Here is a 24,524-nt window from a genome sequence, read left to right as displayed (position 1 = left end):
ACCGCTGGGATTGAAAAAAAAAAGAAAAAGGAAAGCAATTGTTGGGCCTATTGTATTGGGCCTTATTATGGCCCAATATCTGACTTTTTAGTTCTTATTATTAACTAGGAAGGGTTTCGGGCCGGGTCGGGTCGTTAAACGGATCCTAAACCCCAACCTGGCAGATCTCACACATTTTGAGAGCTTTCCCTCTCTTTCTCTGCGGCGGCTAATTACTCCGACCACTTCAGTTCATTCTGTAGAAGAAAATTTAGGAGAATCTGAACGGTTTTAGATTTTCATCCGATCATCGTCGCCCGCCGTTAGTTAGCGTCGCCTTGGTATTGGATTCGTACAGAAAGCGGGAAGTTAGCGGTAGGAGGAAACCCTAGACTGTCGCTTTGCTTCGGTGTTTGTTTCTGCTTCCGTCAATCATGACGTCTGTTCAACCATTTCGAGGTTTGTCTTGAAAAAATCTTCTTTGCGTTGAACTATCTTGTGTGAAGCTTGTGTGAGCTATTGATGTTTTGGATTGATGCATATCGTTCAGCGACATAATCATGTTCGTCTTTTCAGTTTTCACAAAAATCTAGGTTGACGATGGTAGAATAGTGACACTGATGCTTACCAGTACAATGAGGTTTATTGATTTTTAACATCTACAGTATAAGCCTTATTGGCCTGTCTATGTTTTTCTGATGTTTGAGTCTGTGTATTCATGGGTTTTTGTTTTACTGGATTGATTCACAGAACACTTCACAAACTTGGCCTGTCCAACATGTTTAGATAAATCGATTCTCATTTGTTCTGTTCTACTGTTGATTCATTGTATTTCGAAGGTGCATTTCGAATATATTTGGTCGTTTTGCTTGATTTAGGTGAATTAGAAATTGTTTCTGACTTACACTCTTATCAGATAAATACTGGTTGCGATAGTCTATCCTGTTGATAATTATTCTCTGCTAGGTTTTTATTTGACTTTGACAACTCAAGTTTAAGCATGTCGTGTGCGTGAACTTTTATCATCTGATGTTGAAAAATTTGTACTTCATTCTGTTAAGTTCTTGTATCTTACTTCCCAAAATTCTATGTTGACAGAGACTTCATGGATGGCTGGAAATTTGGACTCGCAAAAGAAAAGAAGGATCTCCTTAGGTGGAGTTACTGCCCTAAGTGAAGAGATAACTGATTCATTGCCTATGTTAAATTCACCTGACTACTTCTTGAAGCCATGCATGTTGGAGTTGGTTGAGCGAGAAATTGAGAACCCTGGTTATTGCAGCAGGGTTCCTGATTTCACAATTGGTAGGATTGGTTACGGTTATATCAAGTTTCTTGGGAATACAGATGTTAAAAGGTTAGACCTGGATCAGATAGTTCAGTTTCAAAGGCACGAGGTGATTGTTTATGATGATGAGAGCTCTAAGCCAGTTGTTGGCGAGGGACTTAACAAGGCTGCTGAGGTGACTCTGGTCGTAAACATACCAAATCTAACAACTTTGGGGAAAGTGCAAGTTGACCATATTGCTTATAAATTAAAACAGAGCGCTGAAAGACAAGGGGCAACTTTTATCTCATTTGATCCTGATAATGGATTATGGAAATTTTTGGTTCCTCATTTCAGCAGATTTGGGTTGAGTGATGATGAGGCAGAAGATATTGCTATGGATGATGCCCCAGGTTTGGGAGATCCCGTAAGACGGGATGGGGACAAGGTAACTGACATTGTTGAAGAACATCAGATGGAAACTTCCGAGCCAGAGCTTTCTCACTCTCTTCCTGCTCATCTAGGACTTGATCCTAGAAAGATGAAAGAAATGAGAATGCTGATGTTTCCTAGTGAAGATCTAAACGAAGCTGATGATTTTAGAGAGCAAACTTCCCATCATATGGCATCCTTGACGAAACAAAATGTAAGACCTTCACAGAAAATTTCTCAAAGAAATAGTCTTCAAGATACTCCACCAGTCTTGCGGAAAACTCCGCTTGCTTTACTGGAGTATAACCCTGGTAATGATAAAAGCTCCCCTGGTAGTATCCTGATGGTCCAACAAAATAAGAATCTGTCAGTGAAAAAGTCGAAAATGGGAGGCTTCGAGCTAGACATCAGCCATGTAACGCCATTATCTGATAACTATTCTCGCAGTGTTGTGGATGCAGCATTGTTTATGGGAAGGTCTTTCCGAGCAGGTTGGGGACCAAATGGCGTCCTTTTTCACACTGGTAAGCCAATATGTAGCTCCAGTTCTCAGATGGTATTGTCTTCTGTGGTCAATAAAGAAAAGATAGCAATTGACAAAGTGGTTTGGGATAGAAAGGAAAAAGTTCAGAAAGAACTTATTGATTCTGCATTCGAGGCTCCCTTAAGTCTCCACAAGGCATTAAAACATCAAGAAGAAGAAGTTACGTTTGGCTCTTTCAGTCTTAAACTTCAGAGAGTGGTCACTGATCGTGTAGTTCTATCAGATATCTGCCGACACTATATTGGTGTAATCGAGAAACAGCTGGAGGTTGCTGGGTTGTCAAGATCTGCAAAGCTGTATACGATGCACCAAGTCATGGTGTGGGAACTCATAAAAGTTCTCTTTTCTGACAGACAGAGTACTGAAACGTTGAATTATGCAGCTTCTGATAATGAGGAAGACATGATGCAAGATGTGAAGGAAGATTCTGCAGAAGTTAATACAGAAGCTCTTCCAGTTATCCGAAGAGCAGAATTTAGTTATTGGCTCCAAGAAAGTGTCAGTCACCGTGTACAAGAAGATGTGAGTGATCTAAATGGTTCTGGCTACCTGGAGCACCTATTCTTTCTTCTGACTGGACGAGAGCTTGATTCAGCAGTGGAACTTGCCATATCTAAGGGAGATGTTAGACTTGCTTGTTTGTTGAGCCAGGCTGGTGGATCAACTGTAAACCGCAATGATATCTTGCAGCAGCTTCACCTTTGGAGAAGGAATGGGCTGGATTTTAATCACATCGAGAAGGAGAGAATTAAGCTTTACGAATTGCTTGCTGGTAATATCCATGATGCATTACAAGATTTTACAATTGACTGGAAGAGATTCCTAGGGTTGTTAATGTGGCATCATCTACCTCCCGACAGTTCATTACCTGTCATCTTCAGAAATTATCAACTCCTACTAGATCAGGCAAAAGCCCCGTGGCCCGTCCCGATATATATTGACGAAGGACCTGCAGATGGGTTTGTAAGCAACAAGAAGCGTGCTGACCTTTTGTATTATCTTATGCTTCTGCACAGCAAAGATGAGGAAGAAATTGATTTCCTGAAGACTATGTTCAGTGCATTCTCTTCAACTGACGATCCACTTGACTATCATATGATCTGGCACCATCGAGGAATCCTAGAGGCAGTGGGAGCTTTCACTTCAGATGATCTTCACACTCTCGATATGGGGTTTGTTGCACAGCTTCTCTCTCAGGGCCTTTGTCATTGGGCTATCTACGTTGTCCTTCACATACCCTTCCGTGAAGATCAACCATATCTACACGTCATTGTCATTCGGGAAATCCTGTTTCAGTTCTGTGAAATATGGAGTTCTATGGAATCACAACGGCAATTTATTAAGGACTTGGGTATCCCTTCTGAATGGATGCACGAAGCTCTGGTAAGGACACTATATAAACACTCTTCTTCTCTGCTTCTGCTAAAGGTACTTGTGGTTGCTGATTGCTGAATTATTTTATTGTGTTGCAGGCAGTTTACTACAATTACCATGGAGATTTCACAAAGGCTCTTGACCACTTTATTGAATGTGCAAACTGGCAAAGAGCTCATTCCATTTTTATGACGTCAGTTGCCCATTCATTATTTTTGTCAGGTAAGCTCTTTCACTTTCCATATTTTCAGAACCAACAGTTCAAATTAGATCATGATTCCGGTGTAGTGTAGGTATAATCTATCTGGAGTGGTTTGTTTTATCTTAAATAAATGCAGCTAACCATTCAGAAATATGGAGAATTGCTACTTCAATGGATGATCGAAAATCTGAGATTGAAAACTGGGATTTGGGTGCCGGGATATACATGTCATTTTATTTACTTAAGAGTTCACTGCAAGAAGATGCTGATACGATGGTAGAACTGGTATGTGTAACTCCCCTAGCTTTTAAATTGCTCAACCCTTGATTGTGCTGTTGTTGACCAAATAGATTGTACAATATATCGTTTCTTGCACTGATACTCAACCAGATTGCTTTAAACACTGGAACTTACAATCCTATGATCATGGCATAAGAGTCTTATTTTCTTGTTATGTAAACACTTGTATGAATGATACAAACAAGATAACTCCTTTGCTTCCACAGGAACCCCTTGAGAGCAAAAACGAGTCGTGCAGAAGTTTTGTCGGTCGTTTAAACGAATCATTGGCTGTTTGGGGTGACAGATTACCAGTTGAAGCTAGGTAAGTACCTTATATGACTTGCATGACCCTACTTGGTTCCACGCGTTTGTATAGAATTTAGATCATTCCCTATAGGATACGACCTCTTCTTACATAAATAAGTTATCATAACCTTTAAAATAAGACATAAGGGAGAAATTCTGGATGGGTGCCTTCTAAAATTGGTGGCATCCATAGTGATTGCTCCTAAACTAAGTAGTTGGCTTCTGATGACAACACAGCCCAAGTTTGCTGTGTGGACAGATACGGGTCAAACATATGGCACATTATATATGTTTTCATGCTTTAAAACCTTTTGTAGCAATTTGGTTGCAAGTAGTAGAGAGACACTTAAACGTAAAAAGCTGTTTTTTTGACTGGTGCAGAGTGGCATATTCAAAGATGGCAGAGGAAATATGCGATATGCTTCTGTCAGATCTAAGCAAGGATCCAAGTCGAGAGACTCAGCTAAGCTGTTTTGAGACAGCCTTCGATGCCCCATTGCCAGAAGATGTGAGATCAACGCATCTGCAAGATGCTGTGTCACTATTCTCTCTATATTTGTCAGAGAGCGGCCAAATCTCAGCTTAGTGGAAAACAGAGACAAGTATTCTCTTAAAGATGGTTCTTTTTTTAACCTGTTTGTGAAACAGATCCAGTGTGGGTTTTGTCTTGCGTCTGTGTTCTCCTGCCTTTTAGAAGCGTGAATGATTTTTGATTTGGTCGTGTTGGTTTGTTTAAGGCAAATACGCAAATCTGATAAATATTTTGTTAAATAACAAAAAGATGTTAAATTAGTTTCGTTTTTGTCACTTGTGAAATCGAAAAACGGATTGCATACTTTTAAAAACTGTTTTCAATACGTTGCTAAAACCTGTTTGTAAATATAGATATTTGTTTTAAAAAAATGGAAATATATAAAGTTATTTAAAGAATTAGGAATTACTATCGCATTAAAAAAAAATGTGTGTGTAATAAATAATAATAAGATAGAGAGAAGAAAAGAAAAGGAAAAAAACACGTAAGCGAAGCTAAGCTAGTTTTGAGAGGTGGTCTCGTCGTCGTCTTCTCCGAATATTTGCTTCAGCTTGAAGGTTCCCTCCGCTTCGCTGGTGGTGGTACCTTCCTCCTTCTCCTATTCTTTAATTGCCCTTTTTTTTTTTCTCGGATTAATCAAATTAAAAAAATCATTTTTTTTTTCATCTGGAAAATTGAAATCTCTCCTCAAGTTGTGTGCTCTCTCTATCTCTCTTTTACAGTACTACTACTTTGCGCCTTGGTTGAAGAAATCGGAGTCAACCCAGTTCATTTACATCATCTTCAGCCACGGATCTCTTTCGCTCAGGTACCCTTCTCTCCTAAGCTTCTTCTTTTTTAATGTACTTATCCTTTGGAATTGCAATTCTCTTTACCAAATCTAATACTATTTGTTGTTATCTGCTGCTGTATAAAAATGTTCACTTTTTGGCCAATATAAGAATTTGTGATTTCTTCGTCTACTCTAGGAGTAAGTAAGTAACAATATGTACATATGTTGTTGTTGGTTCTCAGCTTCGAGCAAGGGGTCCTCCAGCTCCAAAGGGATGGATCGCATAGATCACTTGTTTAAACACTATGCCAATCGATCATCTTCCCATTTAATTGAGTAACTCTTTTCTTCTTCTTTTTGCTGTTTTACGAAACGAATATTCAGTATTGTTACCAATCAGTCACATTCTATTCTCTGTTGTTTTTTCTGCCAACAGCCCTGAAGGAATTGAGGAACTTTGCTCCAATCTGGAAGTACCTCATACTGATGTCAGGATCTTGATGCTTGCTTGGTAACTCATCATTCAACCTCGTATCACTGATTTACTGTTTTTTAGCATTGTTCCGCACACAGCTGCAATTAAACACCTTTACAATTCGCTTGTTACAGGAAAATGAAGGCTGAGAAACAGGGTTACTTCACTCTGGTATATTTGGATTGTTCTCCCCTGTACATGAGTCTATCTTATACCAAATAAAATATACAACTCTTTTTACTTACTTTGATTGATTTTTTTTGGCTTTTTTTGTTAACTCGCTTTGAACCTTATAGGAGGAGTGGAGAAGAGCACTCAAGGCGATGAGGGCTGACACTATCAGTAAACTGAAGAAAGCCCTTCCCGAACTCGAGAAAGAGGTTCACATTTTCATGCTTCATCTTTTGTTTTCACATACTTGATGTCTTCTTTATTATGTCCTATGATCAAAATTTGTTAACTTTCTTTCTTATTTTTGCCTTTTCTTAGGTCAGGAGACCGTCCAATTTTGCAGATTTCTATGTTTATGCCTTTCGGTATTGTTTGACAGGTAATCTAATTCTAATTTACTGCAGCATGCATGATCATATAAATAAGATGATTTATGTTTTCGCTTAAGTGTGCTTGTGTGTGACCTTTGTGATGATTATCATTTATCTATCATCCCCATCCAGAGGAAAAACAAAAGAGCATCGACATTGAGACGATTTGTCAACTCTTAGATATCGTCTTAGGCTCAACATTCCGTGCCCAGGTTGACTACTTTGTCGACTATCTCAAGGTTTGCATCACTTTTTTTTATCTTTAAAATATATCTCATATTCGTTTTTTAAGTGTTGAGCAATTGTCACCCATTGTGAACAGATCCAAAATGATTACAAAGTCATTAACATGGACCAGTGGTTGGGGTTTTATCGGTTCTGCAATGAGGTACGTACCTTCCATATTTCTGCAGTTCCTCCTCAAATGACCTTTGTCAACCAACCCTTCTTTGCATCTAAAATCTTCATATTGTTACAATGCAGATAAGTTTCCCAGACATGTCCAACTACAATCCAGAACTTGCATGGCCATTGATTCTCGACAATTTTTTTGAGTGGATGCGCGAAAAACAAGCCTGAAAACATATGCTTTTAACTTCTCACTTGTCCATCTCTGCTTCATATTGGTTCGCAGGAACAAATTGGAGTGTTAGTGCCATTTTCAAGCTGAACTGATCTCAAGTACATTTGTATTTTAGCTTCAAAACCACAAGCAAACTACATAGTACATACTTTAAATTTGAACTATTGTTACCAGCCATGAACAGAGAGCAATGCTTGTGATATACTGTATGAGTCAACATTCATATATTCTGCTCTTATCTTAAGCTTTGGTGTTGTAATTGATTTGGCTCATGTTCTAAAAAGCCACCAGTGTCTGCTTTTCATCATTAACTTTTTGTTTGTCGAAAGTGGGAATATATTCTTTACTTTGTTATTTCTGATTGACTGAGATCTGATTTGATATGTAAATGTGTAAAAATAATATCCAAAAACTGAAACGAAAATGTAAACAAGATTTGCATATTAACAAGATTACAAAGCGCACACTCGAAATAAAAAAGGAATAAAACAGAGTGGTCTCTCTCTCTAGTTGAGAGATCAAAAATGGATTCTTTTAATAATAACACAACAAAGGCCATATTCTTTTATTTATAAGTCAAACGGAGGAAGATCCGAGAATCAATGGCGATGAAGGTTGCAGAGCACGAGGACGCCTTTTCCTGCTTCGACCGCGGACTTGAACTGAAGGAGACGAAGACGACGACGAAGGAGTAGCGATCGTAGACCCCTCTTCTCTGCTTGATGCACTCGTCAGTTTCTTCTTCTCAGTTTCTGCTTCACATGATTTGTCTTGATTGATTCTGTTGTTTCCAAGCCTGGTCGCGTTTATGGTCGCAGGAAGCACACAGTTGCACATGAACCCTGAATTAATCAACACACAAAAGTTACAGAAGCTCTTCAGAACACAGAAGAAACAGAGTCCTGTCCAAAATGTCTAAATAATGGAAACTTTAAGCCAATCCCAAGTCAGTAGCTGTTCCTATCGATCAAAAAATGTACATATCAATAAACCCAGAAGCTGAACTTTGGCACTCAAGCATAAAGATGGAATCTTCCAAGCCAGACCCGAGAAGAAAGAAGCTAAACTCATTTACTAATAATATGCGTAAAGATTGAAACTTGAAGCATGTTTATTGTTCACTACCTTAGCCAACCCCTTGTTCTACATGTAACCAAAATGGCTGATACTCTAAAGGCCGTTGAGTATTAGAATCACTCATTATACATAACTACTTGAATCAGTTTCCCTCTAGCTTCCAGAACAAAAATGCTAAAGAAAGAGGGAAAGTTACCAGAGATTTTACCGATTCTTGCAAGGCGGTTAACCCAACTAGGGATTGGATTCCCAGTCAACTTAATACAAGTCTCGTCGCAGAAATGGTTGCAGTTCTTGGTGATGAGATTGTAAGAACTCCCCTTGTACTTGTCAGCAAGTTGTTCCATAGTAGCTCTCACTTCCAAAGGACCAAGATCCGTTTTACCAATCAGAATCGATTTCCTAAACGTAAAGCCTTCACATTGTTTTGGTTCTCCTTCGAAAATCCCAGTGCTTGGATATTCATGAGCTCCAAATGCATACTCTATACCATGAACTATACACAACAACAACAAAAATGAAACTTAAATTCAATATATACTTTGGAATTATAAATGACTTGAAATCCCCAAGAAAAATCCGATCTAATAGTATGATATAATATACAACAACTAGTCCTTATTTAGATCTAAGAAAAAAGAGAGAAAACAAATTCAAGAAAATCCAAGAAACCAAAAAAAAAAAAAAAAAAAAAAAAAAGAGACAAACCTTCAACACCGGAATGGTAAACGCCAAGACCGAGCCAGTAAGCATAGCCATTAAAGGGAGTTAGATCGTAAACATTGAGGTAAACCGGAACATTTCCTCTATCCACAAAGCTTGAGTTTTTCCGGCAAAGCATTATCTTTTCCTTTCAAATTCTATTCCCCCTCCCCCTCTCTTTTACAACTAAGGATCTTTCTCACTCATTTGACCACCGGAAAGAAGTAAACAGAGACAGAGAGAGAAACAAAACAAGATAAAGACAGAGGAGAGAGAGAGTATCGCCGGCGTCAGAAATCGGCCGGACGGAAGCTTTTTCCGATAGAAGATGACTGACTGGTTCGTCGTTCTTCCTCTATAATAATTAGAAGAAAAAAAAAACGGAGTGAGTTGAGTTGATGAGAATTTATTTAACCTTTTTTCATAATTACACAAAAAATACCAACCAAAACGACTTGGCCTTTGAGATTTCCGATGTCAATTATATACTACTACTACTGTATTTTTTCCCCCTTTTCGGTTAAATAGATTTAAGGAAGATAATGAGCTATTATTAATTACTAGTAGTTCTTGAATCTTGAATAAACAAATTACCTACTCTACTTCCCATACAACAATTTTGTCTTTTTGATAATTGCTTTTATTTTCACTTTTAACATATTTATATATTTTTTCTTCATTACCAACGAATAAATACGACTTATATAATACGGCTAATATCTCAGTTACAAAGCCAATGAATTATAAATATGCCTAGACTTACTTTTTAAATTAATATTGGCGGTATATTGCTTTAATAATTTACAGTTTATTATGGGGTCCAAAAATAAAGCTTAATATTCCTTATCTTTGGCTCAACTTTTTTTTTTGTCTCAAGACCACCCTTTTTCTTTTTCAATAGACCTTAAATTTTTAAATTAATATGTGTGAAAAGTGGTGCGACTAATTATGGTGCAAAATGTAAAGTGAGATTGTACAATAAACTGATTTTTTTCTTTGCGGAAACTAAAATTTGGGGGGGGGGGGGGGGGGGGGGGGGAAATTACACTAATCATGGATCTATGTTTGCTTATTGAATGTTGTGTCGACAACAATATTTTAATCGATCATTTGGCGTATATTCTTTATTTAAATCAGCTTATTAAAACTATATATATGTATAATTTTTGAAAACTATATAATAATGTGCAAGATGTTGTAAAGACTATATAAACTATATAAAAAAAAAGAGTTTCCAGTTGTATGAAAAGTTCAACTTTCTATTTTGAAAATATGAAATAATTAGAGGCCTGCCACTAATTTGCGTTGGTTAAAACTCAAATTAAAATGCTACCCTAGCATAAAATATATACTATAATTGTAACTAATTAAAAATGGAAAAGAAAAAAAAAAAAAGAGAGAGGTCGACATCGTAGCTCCCACAAATAGTCTCCAGAGCTGGAAAAAGAAGAGGCAAACTGAAAGAGACCACTGAAAATAAAAGGTAACAAAAATACGACATTTTGATTGAACTTACTCTACTTAAACTTTATGAAGCCCCCCCCCCCCCCCCCCCCCCCCCCCCCCTTTTGCTTTGGTTTTGTAATTAAAATCGTATCACAGAAATTGAAAAAGTAATTCGTTTGTCTCAACCATTAAATTGAAAATTGAATTGATCGAAGCAATTAATAAACCCGAGACCGGTCCGGTTTCGGTTATCGCGGAAACCCACCAGTCCACCACTAGCCTCCTCGATCAAAAAGACTGCGTTTTGAAACGCACGCTCATGTGTACCTCGCCGGGAGAGAGATCCAGGACGATGATTCGCGGCAGAGGCTCGTGGGTCGGACTCTCGACCCGGTTGAAGCTTTACGGGATCCGACATCTATGCACTAAAGGAGAGAATGGTGCTGGGAACAAACTCGAGAAGAAGACGGAATCTAGTGTTGCTCATCAAAACGAGACTGAAACTAGTGTTGTTTCTCGCTACGATGAGACTTATAAGAAACTCGATAAGCTCGATTTCGTGACCGCTGCCAAGATCTTGTTCACTGAACCACCCAAGACCAATAAATTTGGGTAATTATTTACAGTTATGCCCGAGATAAGATTTAAGAGGGTTTTTGCTACATACTCTTCGTTTCTTTTGTCATTGATCTTGTCCCTTTTTGTTTAGTTTATCAGAAGTGTTATGATGGGGTTTGATTCTTGCTTCTCCGAGCCTTTAAATCATAGAAAGACCCTCTCTTTTTTGTATTGCCACTTACCATATAGATGTTCAAGTAAATTTTTAGGCAAAGAGTAATGATGAATGTTACAGAACCTCTGAATTGTAGAATGTGAGCTTCTTTAGGCTGATAACAATTAGGGGAGAGATCACTCTATAGTCTATACTGGTTCTCAGTGTCTGCTGCTATTATCTCTTTGACTTTCTGAAACCATCCCTCTTGTTTTTAGTACAAGTTGAGTTCTTGTAGTGTAAGTCCTCATTTGGATTTTTGCTTTTTGTGTTAGGTTTGATTGGCATGTGGTTCAATTCATCATCGTCTGCTTGCCATCTGTAGGTATTGCAGTTTACTCTCTTCACATTTTTTCTCTCTTTTAATTCTTCAGTTCAATGCTGTTTCTGTCAAAGATCTCTCAGTGTTGGCTATTGATTCTTGTAACAGCTGTGTATCTGGTTGCTCAATATGCTCGCCGTAAAATGAAGATCATGGACGCTGTGAGTTATCCATCTTGTTCATTACTATTAAACGGATAGATGGGTCTTTCTTTATAGAGAGATTTGAGTCATGTGTTAGTGTTTGTCCACCATGTTCATTCTGGCCAAAGCTGCCTATTATTATATATCCTCTGAACGAACATATGCCCCCATGATATTATTCTCAGGAACTTGGAGAGAAGAAACGGAAAGAAGAAGAAAAGAAAGAGAAAGAAGAAGCTGAACAAAAGGCGTTAGCAAAAGAAGCAGCAACCAAGTCTCACGACGAGCTAATGGAGATGAAAGAGAGACTTGGAAAAATCGAAGAGACAATCAAAGATATTGTTTTGGAAGCAAAAAAACCTTCAGGGAATGCTCCAACCAAAACCCAAGATGATCAATCCACCAAACTCTCCCCAAAAGAAGAATCAAAACCAGAAAAAAGAACACAAGGTTAATGTATAGAAGAAACCAGGTGATAAACCTCGTTGAGATGATTAGAAGGGAAACTTAGGTTGTAGATGAACAAGGATGTACCCTTTTGTGGGTTATTATTTTTTTGGAACTAATACAGCAGTTGATGCAATTCTCTGATTTCGCTTCTTTTTTTTTTTTTTATTGAATCGCTTCGACAATTAATATAGATCTCAAGGATTTGCGTTTAAGCTATAAGATAGTAAAAAAATAAGAAAAAAACTGCTTCCATTTCTATACGACAGAAGAAAACGAAACAACACATAATGCTAGTTGGAATTGGTTAATAAGTATGCTACTTTGTTGTCCAAGTTAAGTAGGCAACCACTAGTATTTCACATTTTACCGATGCAGTAATTAACTAGGCTAGAGAGAAAACATCAAGCAGGTGAAGCATAACTTATTTGCCTTACCCATATCAAGATTTGTGTTATTACAACGGCACTACTGATATGACATTTGTGTTATCAGAAAAACGTTGAGACTTTTCTCTTCTTACTTATGTATTCAGATACATATTTCATTTCAAAATTTTGCCAAAAAGAAAAGCATCATTTTTTAAAAGACTTGCAGGCAGCAAGTCTCACGAATGGAGCTGAAAGAGAGATAAAAAGAGATTGTTTTGGAAACAAATAAACCTCCCATCCAAAACCCAAGAAGCTACTACATTTTAAAAAAGAACCTCAATTCTTCTTAAGTCTTTTAATACATTTTGTAAGACCTTGTGATGATTGAAAATGGTAATATTATGCGTAGTTAGTTTGCTGTCCAAACATAGACCTCTCCTCCAGCTGTGGATCCTGCAAGCGTCCCAACATTGAGAGGATGGCAGTTTATTCTGCTTGGAATAGATTTCATCAGAGGGCTTTGCAGTGACATCGCTATTCGCTTTCGTTCTGGAGAGATCACATCAATTCCTTTTGACATATTTCCGATTATTATACATGAATCATCCCACCCCCACACTCCCCTGCAATCATCATAATATTATTACCAGCTTCAGTTTCAATTTTTTTTTTGTTTTACAGACAGAAGAAAGCAATGCCTACTTCTTTTCATTTCTCATACAAAGTGGGGAGAAAAATGTATTGGTGGTCATAGGAACAGTGAAAGACTTGTAACAATTAGTTGTGTGCAGTTATTATTTTGGTCAGAACAAAAGTGCATCAAGAAAAAAATGTACATGAACTACTTAGAGGTTTATTAAGGTACAAGATACTGGAGCATACCTGAAATTGCAGATATTCCTTAAAGTGCTATTTTTGTGATATATCATCGAAGTATCCTCAAAATTGCGGCCACTTAGAATACCAACATTGTTGTCACAACTACAAGGAAAACAAAGCTGAGAGAGTTTAACAGGCCCAAAGATACAAGTAGACCACTAGCATTCCACATGTTACCGATACAGTAAAAGAACAATGCCAAAGAGCTACATTATAAAAATCAACTTCACTGACTCTATGCATGTTTACTCTTATCTCAGTAGGTAAAACTTGTACATACTAAAGCAGAGTGACCATATCTTAACCACCATGATTGATTTCTTGCTGGGTTAGAGTAATTTGCATGCTTATTTCCTTCAGGGCAGTAATGTTATTCAAAACCATCACGACATCATATCTTTACTTAATTTCTTCACATTTATGTTTCAAACAACAGCAGAGGTGTTTTCTTAAACCAAAGAGATTATTAGCTAAACTGATATTTGTTGTTCTTAATGGAATGTATTATGTATTGAACATAGTGAGGAAAAAATTGACAAGAGATACCTTGTAGTTGCAAGTAAAAGGCCAGAAGGTGAGAAATAAGCAGAGTCCACAGCCCTAGAATGATTTACAGTAGTCAATGTTTTTGGTTTTGGGGCTCCCATGCTTCTCAAGTCCCAGAGGCAAGCAGTTCCATCTGAGGAGCTTGTAGCCATGATATGGGGATTTTGCGGGTTGAAGTCTACAGAGTTAATCCTGAGTTCATGTAGCTCCCAATGGAAAACTGACTTTCCGGCTCGGAGGTCCCATAGATTGAACATTCCGTTTCCCTCGCTAAAGAATAAGCTTTGCTCATCATTTGGTCTCTGAGAGAGAGAATATATAGATTCATCCCGCGAACAAACAGAATCAAAAACCAATTTCTCAACATCCATCACCCGGATAAGACCATCATAGCTGCTGGTAATAACCTGCCCCAAAATGCACCCACAAAGATATATATGAAAAAGAGATAACTTTTTCTCGAGCCAACGAATTTCAAACACAAACGTACAAAAGAAAGACAAGTCCTTTAATTAATGGAAGCCTTACTTACTTACTTACCCTATAGAAAGAGTTTTGCTGAAACACAAGAGATGTAACTACATTTGTGTGAGGGGTGAATAGGTAGATCCCATCATCATCATCATCACCCTGGCAATCCAAATTCCAAAAACCAACGCTCCCATGTGCGCCCCCTGCAGCAATCATCTTAACATCAAGGCAAGGCAAGAACTTTGCAACCAAAACTCTCCCAGGCACAACACGTGCTACATTATGCGGCTCTAAGCTCAAAGATTCCAGATCAAAACCAGTGGGCAAATCTGCCTCATCTCTATTATTGACAACACCAATAGAACTAGTTCTACTTCTCATCACCATAGGAGGAGGAGACTCGTTATCATCCTTAACCGCTCCAGTTCCTCTGGAAATAATACCCAAAAGAGTATCAACAAATTGCGTAAGAGAATCATCCTCTCCTTCATAAGCCACATCGAATGGCATAGGAGTTGATGATGCCTTGTGAAGAGGCCTTGTGTTGTGGGTACGTTTGTGGTTAAAGGGTAAACCAGCGGAATCGGGAGTCAAGCCTCTGGTGCGTTTAGACTCGCGGATGACTGTGGTGGGTTTGGTACTCTTCTTCACGTCTTCGCGAGTGGATTTGGTTGGGGCAACGAGAAGAGAAGCTTTGGCACGGACATTGAGAGCCGCCATCATCTCATCGTTCCGTCTTATGTTCTCCAATCTCTTCCGCTCGTACTCCGTCGCCATTGAAGCGTCAGTGAACAAAAAAAAGATAGAGACTTTTTAATGTTGTAATCGGAAAACAAAGAAAAAATGAAAAGGTAACATCTTTAATGGTCGGGGATGGGCGGTAGAATAGAATCACATTTCCCGCCAAAAAAAACCGATGGTAGATGAAGGAGGAGCTTTCATTTGTTGACGACTCAGCTTTAGGATTAATAGAATTTAAATTAAAGCTACAGTCAACATAATAAACTCAATTCTAGTCTTTATGCATTTCTGTAAGGGAGATCAAAAAAAAAAAACAACACAACATGTCATGCTGATTGAAAATGGTCAAAAGTGTGCTACAACTTTGCTGTCCAAACATAGACTTGTCCTCCACCTGTGGCTCCTGCAAGCGTCCCAACATTATGAGGATGACAATGGATTCTGCACGGTATAGCTTTCATCAGAGGGTTTTGCAGTTCCATCACTGTTCGCTTTAGTTTTGGATTTATCACATCAATCTTCCTTGACAAATTGCCGACATAGATGTGTGAATCATCCCACCCCCACACTCCCCTGCAATCAAAATCATTACCAGCTTCAAATTTTTTGACAGAGAGACTAGAAAACCGATGCCTACTTCTTTTCATTTCTCATATAAAAAGTGGAAAAAGAGTATTGGGAACAGAGATGCTGGAACATACTTGAATTTGGAGATCCACCTGCTGGTATTATTATTGTGATATATCATGGAAGCATTCTCAAAATTGATGCCGCTTAGAATACCAATGTTGTCGTCAAGGCTACAAGGAAAACAAAACAAGAGTTTAGCAAACCCCAGAGATGTACGTAGAAATAGAATAGCCATAAGCATTTCACATAGTATGCTAGTGACCCACATTATACATCAGTTTCACTGTACACATGTTCACTCTTGTCTACATTGCTAAAAGTTTAAGAGATGTATTAAATTTTCCTGTGTCAAAACTCAAAACCATCAAGGCACCAGGTTTCTTGCTAAGAAAAGTGATTCCCACACGTAATTACGCAGACTTTATAAACCTCAACAAAACTAGAACATATATTACTTAGTCTCTCCACAGTGATGTTTCAAACAAAAACAAACATCAAATCAACGAGATTATCAGTAAACAGATACTTGTAGTTATTAATGAATTATATTATTGAACAGGCTGAGGAAAAAATGACAAGATACCTTGTAGTTGCAAGTGAAAGGCCAGAAGGTGAGAAATAAGCAGAGTGCACAGCCCTAGAATGATTTACAGTAGTCAGTGTTTTCGGTTTTTGGGCTCCCATGCTTCTCAAGTCCCAGAGGCAAGCAGTTCCATCTGAGGAGCTTGTAGCCATAATATGGGGATTTTGCGGGTTGAAGTCTACAGAGTTAATCCTGTGTTCATGTAACTCCCAATGAAAAACTGATTTTCCTGCTCGGAGGTCCCATATATTGAACATTCCATAATCCTCACCAAAGTATAAGCTTTGCTCATCATTTGGTCTCTGCGTGAGTGAATATATAGGTTTGTCCGTGGAATAAACCAAATCAAAAACCGACTTCTCGACATCCATCAACCGGATGAGACCATCATAGCAGCTGGTAATAACCTATCATGAATGCAGCAACGAACTAAAATGACTAAAAGAAGAGATAAACTTTTCTCCAATCATAGTTTCAAACACAAAACTAAATAATATAAGACAAGTGTCCTTAAATTGAAACTTACCCTTGATAAAGAGTTTTGCTGAAACACAATAGATGACACCGGTGCTGAGTGAGGGGTGAATAGATATATCCCATCACCATCTTCCTCGCTCTCACAATCCAAATTCCAAAAACCAACATTCCCAAGTTTGTCACCAGCAGCGATCATCTTAACATTCTCGCAAGGTAAGAACTCGACAGAAAAAATCCTCCCAGGCACAACACGGGCTACATTACGCGGTTCTAAACTCAACAATTCATGATCAAAACCTTTCTCAAACTCAATCTTCTCAGACTTAATAACAGGAAAACCAAATTCATCCTTAACACAATCACTGAAGAAGGAATCATCATCTGGCTCTTCCTTTTTAACAGAAACTTTAGAAGCACGAGAAGTACTCCTAGTCCTAGTCCTCACCGTAGAAGAAGAAGACTCGTTCTCATCCTTAACAGATCCAATTTCTCCCTTAACCAAATTACCTCTACTAGTACTGGCAGTAGTAATACCCAAAAGAGTATCAACCAAATGGGTATAGGAAGCATCATCACCTTCATAAGCGGAATCAAAGGGCAGAGGAGCCAATAAACGTGGCGATTGCTTACTAGAAGAAGACAAAGTGTTTTGTGTGCGATAATCAGAGAAGCCATTGGGTAAGCCACCGGAATCAGGGTTCAATCCTCTGGTGCGTAGTGACTGTCGAACGACGACGGGTGTTTCAGGTTTGGGCTTCTTCTTCTTCATCTTAAATGATTTACTAATATCATCTCCAGAGCGTTTGGACGCGGTTGCGGCGGAGAGAAGAGAAGAAGCTTTGGCACGGACATTGAGAGCGGCCATCATCTCATCGTTCCGTCTTATGTTCTCCAATCTCTTCCGCTCGTACTCCGTCGCCATTGATGCTTCAAAGAATCAGACTTTTTTCTCTTTACTCACACATTTAAAAAAAAAAAAAAAAGAGACTCTTTCACAAAACTGTAAGACCTAGAAGACGACGACCAAACAAAAACATCTGATAGGCGGTAGCAATAATCACAACTGCCGCCAAATAAATAAAAATACTTTTCTTTTTTCTATAGTTTAACTTACAAATGATTTTTATTTTTAATATATAGTTTGATCAGATACTATAAATAATCATACTGTATAACAATAACTTTTATCAAAAACCAATGATTACCAAATTTAAATATATTTTTTTCTTTAACTAAAAATATATTATTTAATTTTAAATCAATAACAATTCAAAATTTTAAATATTATTTTTTACAAAACATTAATCTTTTTTTGTGGGCCAAAAAAAATAAACCAAAACATCTATCTTTACGAATATAATTATGTATTTGTCATGATTTTTTACTGATCACAATTGAACGGTGTAGATTAGTTTAGACCCAAAAGAAAAAAGATCGAACGCACGATCAGCCGTACGATGGAACATCTTACTGTGTTAAACCCTAAATCTTTGCTATACGATTCATCTCTGTCAAGTGTCAAATGGCTCGCTTCGTCAGATGTCTGAGAAGAACACTCTTTTCTAATTCGTCTCCTTCAATTTCTTACCGGAGCCCTAGAATTGGTTTGCCCACGAATCAAAATCCAATATTTTTGATCAGCCGCAAATGTCTGAGCTCGGGGAGTTACGTGTCAGAAATGCAGAGATCAGCTTTCGAGGGCAACATTTTGAGACTAATCCGTAATGAGATTGATTACGAACTCGATCACTCGCCTCCTCTTCTGGTATTCTATGATTGAATCCTTTTCCTTCTTCTTTCTTTTTCTGGTTTTTGGTCAATACGTTAAAGCTAGATAGATACTTTAAGCCTTCTTGGAATCTGATTTTGGATTAGTGTTATTTATCAATTGAACTTTTCTTGCTTGGGAATCATATCAATGTTGATCTGCCAAACTTAGCTTGATGCTATTTGTATGCTATTAGATCAATAATGAAGAAAATGTTCACGTCTCTGAATTGGCCTCTCTGTTTTGGGATTTGCTAGCTGCAGTAAGCTCTTATAAACCCATATGTTAGCTAGTGACAAATGATAAACTTTCTAGTTCGCCTTATTGACCATGAACTTTGGCTCCTCTATTTCTGCTGGCTACATTGGATAACCAGAGCGCTTTGCTTGTACAACATTTGCAGCCTCCCAACAGTTTTGGTCCATTCACTGTGGCTGAACGGCCTGGAGAGCAGTGGATTAGCATGAAGAGGAAATTTGGGGAGAATGAAGTCATCAAGATTGAAGCAACCATGTTTGATAGATCAGTTCCGACTTCTAAATCTACTAGCACTGAACCTGAATATATTCTTCACATCACTTTCATTGTCAACATCTCTAAGGGTGGTACTGGTGAGGGTTTAGAGATCATGTGTTCTGCTTGGCCAGATACCATAGAGATATCGAAACTCTGTATTCGTAAAGCCATCAAGAGTTCACCGTCTTCCTATGGTGGACCAGAGTTTGAGAACGGTGACTTGCTCCTTTTCTTGAATTTAAAAATGTGATATAAGATTACTGTGAATAAAGGTCAAGTTGTTTTCTTTGCCTATATTTGTTATTACAGGGAATTGGATGATCAGCTTCAAGACGCTCTTTATCAATTTTTAGAGGAAAGAGGTATAGGCGACGAGCTTGCTGTTTTCTTGCATCAGTATATGAAGAACAAAGGTAAAGGTGAGTACGTTAGATGGATGGAGAGCGTTAAATCTTATGTTGAGCAAAAATAGACATCAGCCTGCAGCAAGAGTCTTCGATTTTCCACTGTTTGGTTCCAAAGAATGCACTGGCCGTTGTGTATGTCACTATGACTCTCGTTGATTTGGATATCTTTCAATAAATTCATTTGCAAAAAATTTGTTTGTTTGGTTTTGAGCTTGCAGATTGTGTAAAAAGTACCCTAGATTGGTCACATCATTTCAGCAATACATGTCACATGTTTATGGTGTCTCTTGTTTGCTACATGTGTCTTACCAGCAATGGAAATTGAAAGTGCCTTAGTTAAGTTTGTAAAATGATTGACTTCTCGGGTAACTTTTTCTCCCCCCCTTAGGAACTTGCTATCTAACACTTTTGTCTGCATTGGTGACTTCCAAATCAATTCTAATGTTCCTTAACAGAGGAGCAACTTTTTAATTTTAATTCCATAGTGTGGGAACTGTGGATTTACAGTGTGAAACACCAGAAGTTAAAAGGGACAAGCCAGCTGAATCCACATAATTAATTAGTGAAGACTTTCTACTAATCTCAGTTCTATGGATTAGACTTCGAATATGGACTACTATGATTAGAAGTGTTAATTCCGTTTTTTGTTTTTTGAAAAAAGATATTTAGGAAAAATACAGTGAAGGTTGATTTTAATAGGTTTGTTACTGGTTTTGTTTATCTATCTGAATTCTGAAGTAATAATATAAGTTTGGAGTTTTTGTTCATTTGATTCTGTATTTTGGTCTATTTTGTCTCTGATGAAAAATAAAATGATGATAAATGGTCAATTAACATCTAATAGACTTCAGTATATGTAAAATAAAAACGTCATTATCTATATGAATTTTGGATCTTTTCCACTGTGAAATATGATTTTGGTATCTCCATAAAAATCTTAATCGATGTGACGTATTAGGATTATGTGGGGGATTAGTGAGGTAATTGTGGTGATTGGTGCATAACAACATGATTCCCGTATCGTTAACATCTTGATTTGTGGAAAATATGGATTGTTAACTGCAATGATTATTTTTATTTTTTTTGAATAAAAGCTGCAATGATTAGCATTATATTAATTATTATAACTTTAATGTAAACATCAACTTGATACGGACCTATCCAAAGCAAATGTCACAGAATCTTTGGGTTATAATTCACTAAATCTTAGATTAATAAAGACTCCTGTCTTATAAAGATTAATGTTTAGAAGTTTTTACACATTTTAAGAAAACAATAGTTACTGAGTTTAAATATATATTTTTCTTTAATTAAAGAGATATTATTTAATTTTAAACTAATAACAATTTAAAATTCTAAATATTTTCAATGATTACTTTTTAAAGTTTACAAAACATCAATCTTTGTGGGATAAAAAAATATCCCAAAACATCGATTTTAAAAGACAGACGGAGTGTAACATTTTCACTAATAGAACCCTCTCAGGCTCTCACCCACATGGTCACATATTATTACAAAAACTAGAAATCATGAAGTGTGTAAGAAGTGTGTAAAAGTAACACACATGTAATAATGATAAATATAATCAATAATGGATATGTTTTTCTGAGTTCTGTTTCTATTCGAGTAAAATTAGCAACGCTAAAGTTGTCAAAAAAATATATATATATATAAAATTTAGCAATGGTGAAAAATTAATGTGAAATAAGAAAAGGGACTTGACAAGATTAGATTAAAAAGAACCATCAAAATTTAACTTTAATAGTGTCACATGGCGAGAAAAACAACAACCTCTGACGAAGAACTCTTTCACTTGTTACTTTGTTAGATTAATGTCTATTTCTTTTCACTACATGTAGGACCTCACTTCGATAATCACATTCTATCCACTCTATGATATTTTCCCCCCTTAAGAAAAAATTAAATCTTGTTTATTTTTTTCATTTTATACTGTATAATCATCCACTAGAGTAGTAGACTATATTTGTTAGGAGAAAAAGACTATACATGATTTACACAGAAAGAAATATCTTGATATTGATTGACTAAAGTCAGTTCACGCCTAATAAATCGGTGATAATCTAGTGGGCAATAATGCGTATAACGTAGGACATATTTTGCTTCTCTAACGCCTATATCCCACAATAATTATGTACTTCCATCATTTTTGGATATATATATTCATCATATTATTATGTAGAGTTCATTTCACTTGAACTTAATGGCATTGTTTTCTGTGAATATATAATATCATGTTAAGATACAAGTGACGTCCACATTGTGATTATAATAAGTACCACATTTGATTATAATAAGTACACGAGTCTAAAAGCATACGTGGAAGACCTAACATGTTCTCCATAGTCCATTTTTATACTAGTTTTTAGTATTGTACTACATGGACTTAAAATAGACCTCAAAAATGGAATTGCACCAACAATGTATTAATAAAACATATAATAAAGTACAACTTAATTAGTGAAACTCTAATACACATTGCCGTCAATCATTATATCAAACAAAGACGAGAATAATAAAAAGAAAAAAGTTATAATATAATGAAGACTAAAAAGAAGATGAACAAATTAAGAGCTCTCATAGCTTAAGAGTCAAGTCAATCTTCTTGAACTGATTATGATCTTCTTTAATGCTCTTGAAATGTTCAATTCTTTCCAACTTAGCAGCAATCACGTTACGGTTATTACCGCCGGCGACTTCAAGGTGAAATTTATCCGGCAACATTGTTCCGATGGTCGGTTTCTGGTGGATGCTCTGTTTAAAAACATGACTCAAACTCGTTGTTTGTCTTCCTAAGAAGGGCTTATGGATCGTTGAATGAGCTTGAATCCCTAAGGGTGACCTGTTATTCGCCGAGCCATGTAGTGGTAATGATGCCATGCTTGCGAATCTGCTGACTGAACCGTGGCCAAACGCAAACGCTGAAGAAGGCGAAGATGAGAGAGTCATCTTGTAGTACTGTCCACGTTTGGCTAAGGTGCGCTCGCGTTTATGAGCGTTTTGGTGGCCGCCTAGTGCTTGTGAGCTATAGAACTTTCTTTGACAATAATTGCACGAAAACACTCCCGGATCTGCCAAATGTTCTTGCTGTTGCTGCTGATGATGATGATGATGATGATGATGATGAGAAGTCGATGATGAGCTGGTTTTGAAAGAATCAATGAGATTGAGCTCTGATGAGTTCGTTCCACGTGGCAAAAGGGTCAAACCCAACTCAAGATCTTGATGACATAGTTTCTTCATTTTTAACATTTCTTGCTCTCTTTTGATTGACGAATCCATGTATATTCTGTGTATATAGCCTAGAGAGAATATATAAAGGGAATGAAAGTAAAAAAGAAAAAACTGATACAGATGTGAACTGATGTGGTCGTGGGAAGTGAAGTGTGAGTTCTATTTATGGAATTGGATGGACATGTGACCTTTTTCAAATTGAATGATGTTTAAAGAAAAAAGGATACTTTTGATGTGTGCAATCTGACCTAGAGCTACAGAGCCCACATATGTAACTGTATAGTAGTGGACACTTGAAAAAAAAAGGAGAAAATTAATGTCGTAATTACATGAATTATTGATTTATCTGGGAACACATATAATGAGTGTTCATGATATCATGTTATACTATTGTAATGAATGCTATAAGTAGCTCTATCTTAATCAAATGAGTTTGTCTTTGTTGTCACCTTTTTTTTTGTTCTCTTCGGTATACTTATATTTTAATATCCTATTTCATTATACAAACGTTTTATTGGGATTAGGAATATTTATACGTATGTAGTTCCTTTATATAGGGTTTAGGTGAGACGTTTAATTCAGAACCCTATATGAAGAAGCTGTCTTTATTTGTTTAAGTGTTCGGTAAGTTAGCAACTTTTTATTTAAAAAAAAAAAGTTAGCAACTTTTGGACAAGGATTATGAAGCCAATCAAATCTCCCCGACAATCCCTTTCATTTCAATTTTTTTTAATCCATATTCTCCCGTTTTCGGTTGAATGTCCAAAACTTAAAAACGATACACATCCATCGATCTCACATAAGAATGTCATTAATCATTGTTTATGATTATAAATTCATTCTTGTTAGCTTACAAAACCATACACCATTGATATATATAAAAGTCAACCAAACTGTTAAATCAGTTCCCTTTCTAGTTGTATATATGTGTGGTCTCTATCCAAAATGAAAAAGTTGTAGTTATAGGAACATTTATGTTATGTTTTCTGTGTTATGAGTAAACTAAAACAAATTTATGATTGTATACACACGTTAATATAGTGGCATGATCGTTTTGTTTAAAAGTAAAGTTGATACATGGCTATAATTTCTAAATAGTATAGTACTTGATAAATGAAAATGTTACTTTTCTTGGTCGTACGATACGATTAACTTGTTAGTAATAACATCACATAATTGCGATCTTACCGTAACACAACAATCTATACAGTATACGATGTAGTCGTACCATCAGTTCAATTTTTTAATACATCCAACTGTGATCTTATCACCAACCTATATGATTCCTCAAAAATTATTATTGTTTTCATTAAAAAAATAAAAAGAAATGCGAAAAAAAGAAAAGAAAACACATCCAGCTTTAGTTTCAAAAGTACATTTTTTGCTTTCATCGTAGTGACTTATGAGGTGATGCATATTTGTTTTTATTTTGCTTTGTCTAATCAGATTCGACAATATATCTCCTCCTAGATTACCTTGTCGGTCCAACCTCCAGAGCAAAAATATATGGACCACCCCTCTAATTCTTTAACAACAAAGGACCCAAAATAAAGAAGACGAAGTAAGAAATGTTCCATGAATAACAATAATATTAAAACATCTAAAGCTACATACTTATTACTAGTAAATAAAAAATAATCATCCAGTTGGTTTGATTAATCAGGTTCTTTTTGTCATGTGATAT

At 36.7% G+C, this 24,524-nt stretch overlaps 7 protein-coding genes and 1 pseudogene across 14 annotated transcripts; 4 read left to right on the top strand and 4 right to left on the bottom strand.

Moving 5' to 3' along the window:
- Positions 1–3: 3 nt before the first annotated feature.
- LOC104752451 (nuclear pore complex protein NUP96) lies at positions 4–5,178 on the top strand. Of its 2 annotated transcripts, none has more exons than XM_010474589.3 (6): positions 4–438; positions 1,078–3,605; positions 3,695–3,818; positions 3,947–4,083; positions 4,305–4,402; positions 4,768–5,178. In XM_010474589.3, exons 1-6 carry the CDS (start codon positions 414–416, stop codon positions 4,970–4,972), a joined length of 3,117 nt encoding a protein of 1,038 aa, XP_010472891.2. In that variant the 5' UTR covers positions 4–413; the 3' UTR covers positions 4,973–5,178. The 2 variants fall into 2 exon arrangements, with proteins under 2 accessions (XP_010472891.2, XP_010472890.2); XM_010474588.2 differs by having other exon boundaries at positions 3,935–4,083.
- Positions 5,179–5,183: 5 nt separating this feature from the next.
- LOC104754047 (uncharacterized) lies at positions 5,184–7,644 on the top strand. 3 transcript variants are annotated; one of them, XM_019238556.2, is made up of 10 exons: positions 5,184–5,499; positions 5,641–5,726; positions 5,933–6,026; positions 6,127–6,201; positions 6,300–6,336; positions 6,462–6,545; positions 6,655–6,715; positions 6,840–6,946; positions 7,030–7,095; positions 7,191–7,644. In XM_019238556.2, the coding sequence occupies exons 3-10, from the start codon at positions 5,965–5,967 to the stop codon at positions 7,284–7,286; spliced, it is 588 nt and encodes a 195-aa protein (XP_019094101.1). In that variant the 5' UTR covers positions 5,184–5,499; positions 5,641–5,726; positions 5,933–5,964; the 3' UTR covers positions 7,287–7,644. The 3 variants fall into 3 exon arrangements, with proteins under 3 accessions (XP_019094101.1, XP_019094102.1, XP_019094103.1); XM_019238557.2 differs by having other exon boundaries at positions 5,336–5,496; XM_019238558.2 differs by having other exon boundaries at positions 5,365–5,493.
- Positions 7,645–7,666: 22 nt separating this feature from the next.
- On the bottom strand, positions 7,667–9,787 carry LOC104752450 (deSI-like protein At4g17486). 3 transcript variants are annotated; one of them, XM_087490940.1, is made up of 4 exons: positions 9,516–9,787; positions 9,076–9,424; positions 8,576–8,863; positions 7,667–8,132 (listed from the first exon to the last, which is right to left on the bottom strand). In XM_087490940.1, exons 2-4 carry the CDS (start codon positions 9,206–9,208, stop codon positions 7,867–7,869), a joined length of 687 nt encoding a protein of 228 aa, XP_087347066.1. In that variant the 5' UTR covers positions 9,209–9,424; positions 9,516–9,787; the 3' UTR covers positions 7,667–7,866. The 3 variants fall into 3 exon arrangements, with proteins under 3 accessions (XP_087347066.1, XP_087347067.1, XP_087347065.1); XM_087490941.1 differs by having other exon boundaries at positions 9,664–9,783; XM_087490939.1 differs by having other exon boundaries at positions 8,564–8,863; positions 9,516–9,559.
- Positions 9,788–10,639: 852 nt separating this feature from the next.
- LOC104752449 (uncharacterized) lies at positions 10,640–12,343 on the top strand. Its single transcript, XM_010474586.3, has 4 exons — positions 10,640–11,127; positions 11,563–11,612; positions 11,718–11,770; positions 11,938–12,343. Exons 1-4 carry the CDS (start codon positions 10,835–10,837, stop codon positions 12,205–12,207), a joined length of 666 nt encoding a protein of 221 aa, XP_010472888.3. The 5' UTR covers positions 10,640–10,834; the 3' UTR covers positions 12,208–12,343.
- Positions 12,344–12,825: 482 nt separating this feature from the next.
- On the bottom strand, positions 12,826–15,460 carry LOC104752448 (uncharacterized). Its single transcript, XM_010474585.3, has 4 exons — positions 14,536–15,460; positions 13,996–14,402; positions 13,453–13,551; positions 12,826–13,193 (listed from the first exon to the last, which is right to left on the bottom strand). Exons 1-4 carry the CDS (start codon positions 15,241–15,243, stop codon positions 12,980–12,982), a joined length of 1,428 nt encoding a protein of 475 aa, XP_010472887.1. The 5' UTR covers positions 15,244–15,460; the 3' UTR covers positions 12,826–12,979.
- LOC104752447 (uncharacterized) lies at positions 15,425–18,004 on the bottom strand. Its single transcript, XM_010474584.3, has 4 exons — positions 16,947–18,004; positions 16,421–16,827; positions 15,909–16,007; positions 15,425–15,780 (listed from the first exon to the last, which is right to left on the bottom strand). The coding sequence occupies exons 1-4, from the start codon at positions 17,817–17,819 to the stop codon at positions 15,564–15,566; spliced, it is 1,596 nt and encodes a 531-aa protein (XP_010472886.1). The 5' UTR covers positions 17,820–18,004; the 3' UTR covers positions 15,425–15,563.
- Positions 18,005–18,345: 341 nt separating this feature from the next.
- Positions 18,346–19,871, top strand: LOC104752446 (uncharacterized protein At2g39795, mitochondrial-like). Of its 2 annotated transcripts, none has more exons than XM_010474583.3 (3): positions 18,346–18,662; positions 19,069–19,396; positions 19,491–19,871. In XM_010474583.3, exons 1-3 carry the CDS (start codon positions 18,420–18,422, stop codon positions 19,532–19,534), a joined length of 615 nt encoding a protein of 204 aa, XP_010472885.2. In that variant the 5' UTR covers positions 18,346–18,419; the 3' UTR covers positions 19,535–19,871. The 2 variants fall into 2 exon arrangements, with proteins under 2 accessions (XP_010472885.2, XP_087346418.1); XM_087490292.1 differs by having other exon boundaries at positions 18,372–18,662; positions 19,069–19,403; positions 19,491–19,849.
- A 2,138-nt stretch (positions 19,872–22,009) lies between these two features.
- LOC104752445 (zinc finger protein 1 pseudogene) lies at positions 22,010–23,096 on the bottom strand (annotated as a pseudogene). Its single transcript, XR_015583823.1, has one exon. The product of XR_015583823.1 is annotated as a zinc finger protein 1 pseudogene (transcript).
- Between the last annotated feature and the right edge of the window lie 1,428 nt (positions 23,097–24,524).

This window comes from Camelina sativa, chromosome 16 (assembly GCF_030686135.1).
Source record: "Camelina sativa cultivar CO46 ecotype springtype chromosome 16, ASM3068613v1".
Lineage (NCBI taxonomy): Eukaryota > Viridiplantae > Streptophyta > Magnoliopsida > Brassicales > Brassicaceae > Camelina > Camelina sativa.
Note: the sequence above shows the minus strand (reverse complement) of the source record. Positions and strands in the feature narration are given on the sequence as shown.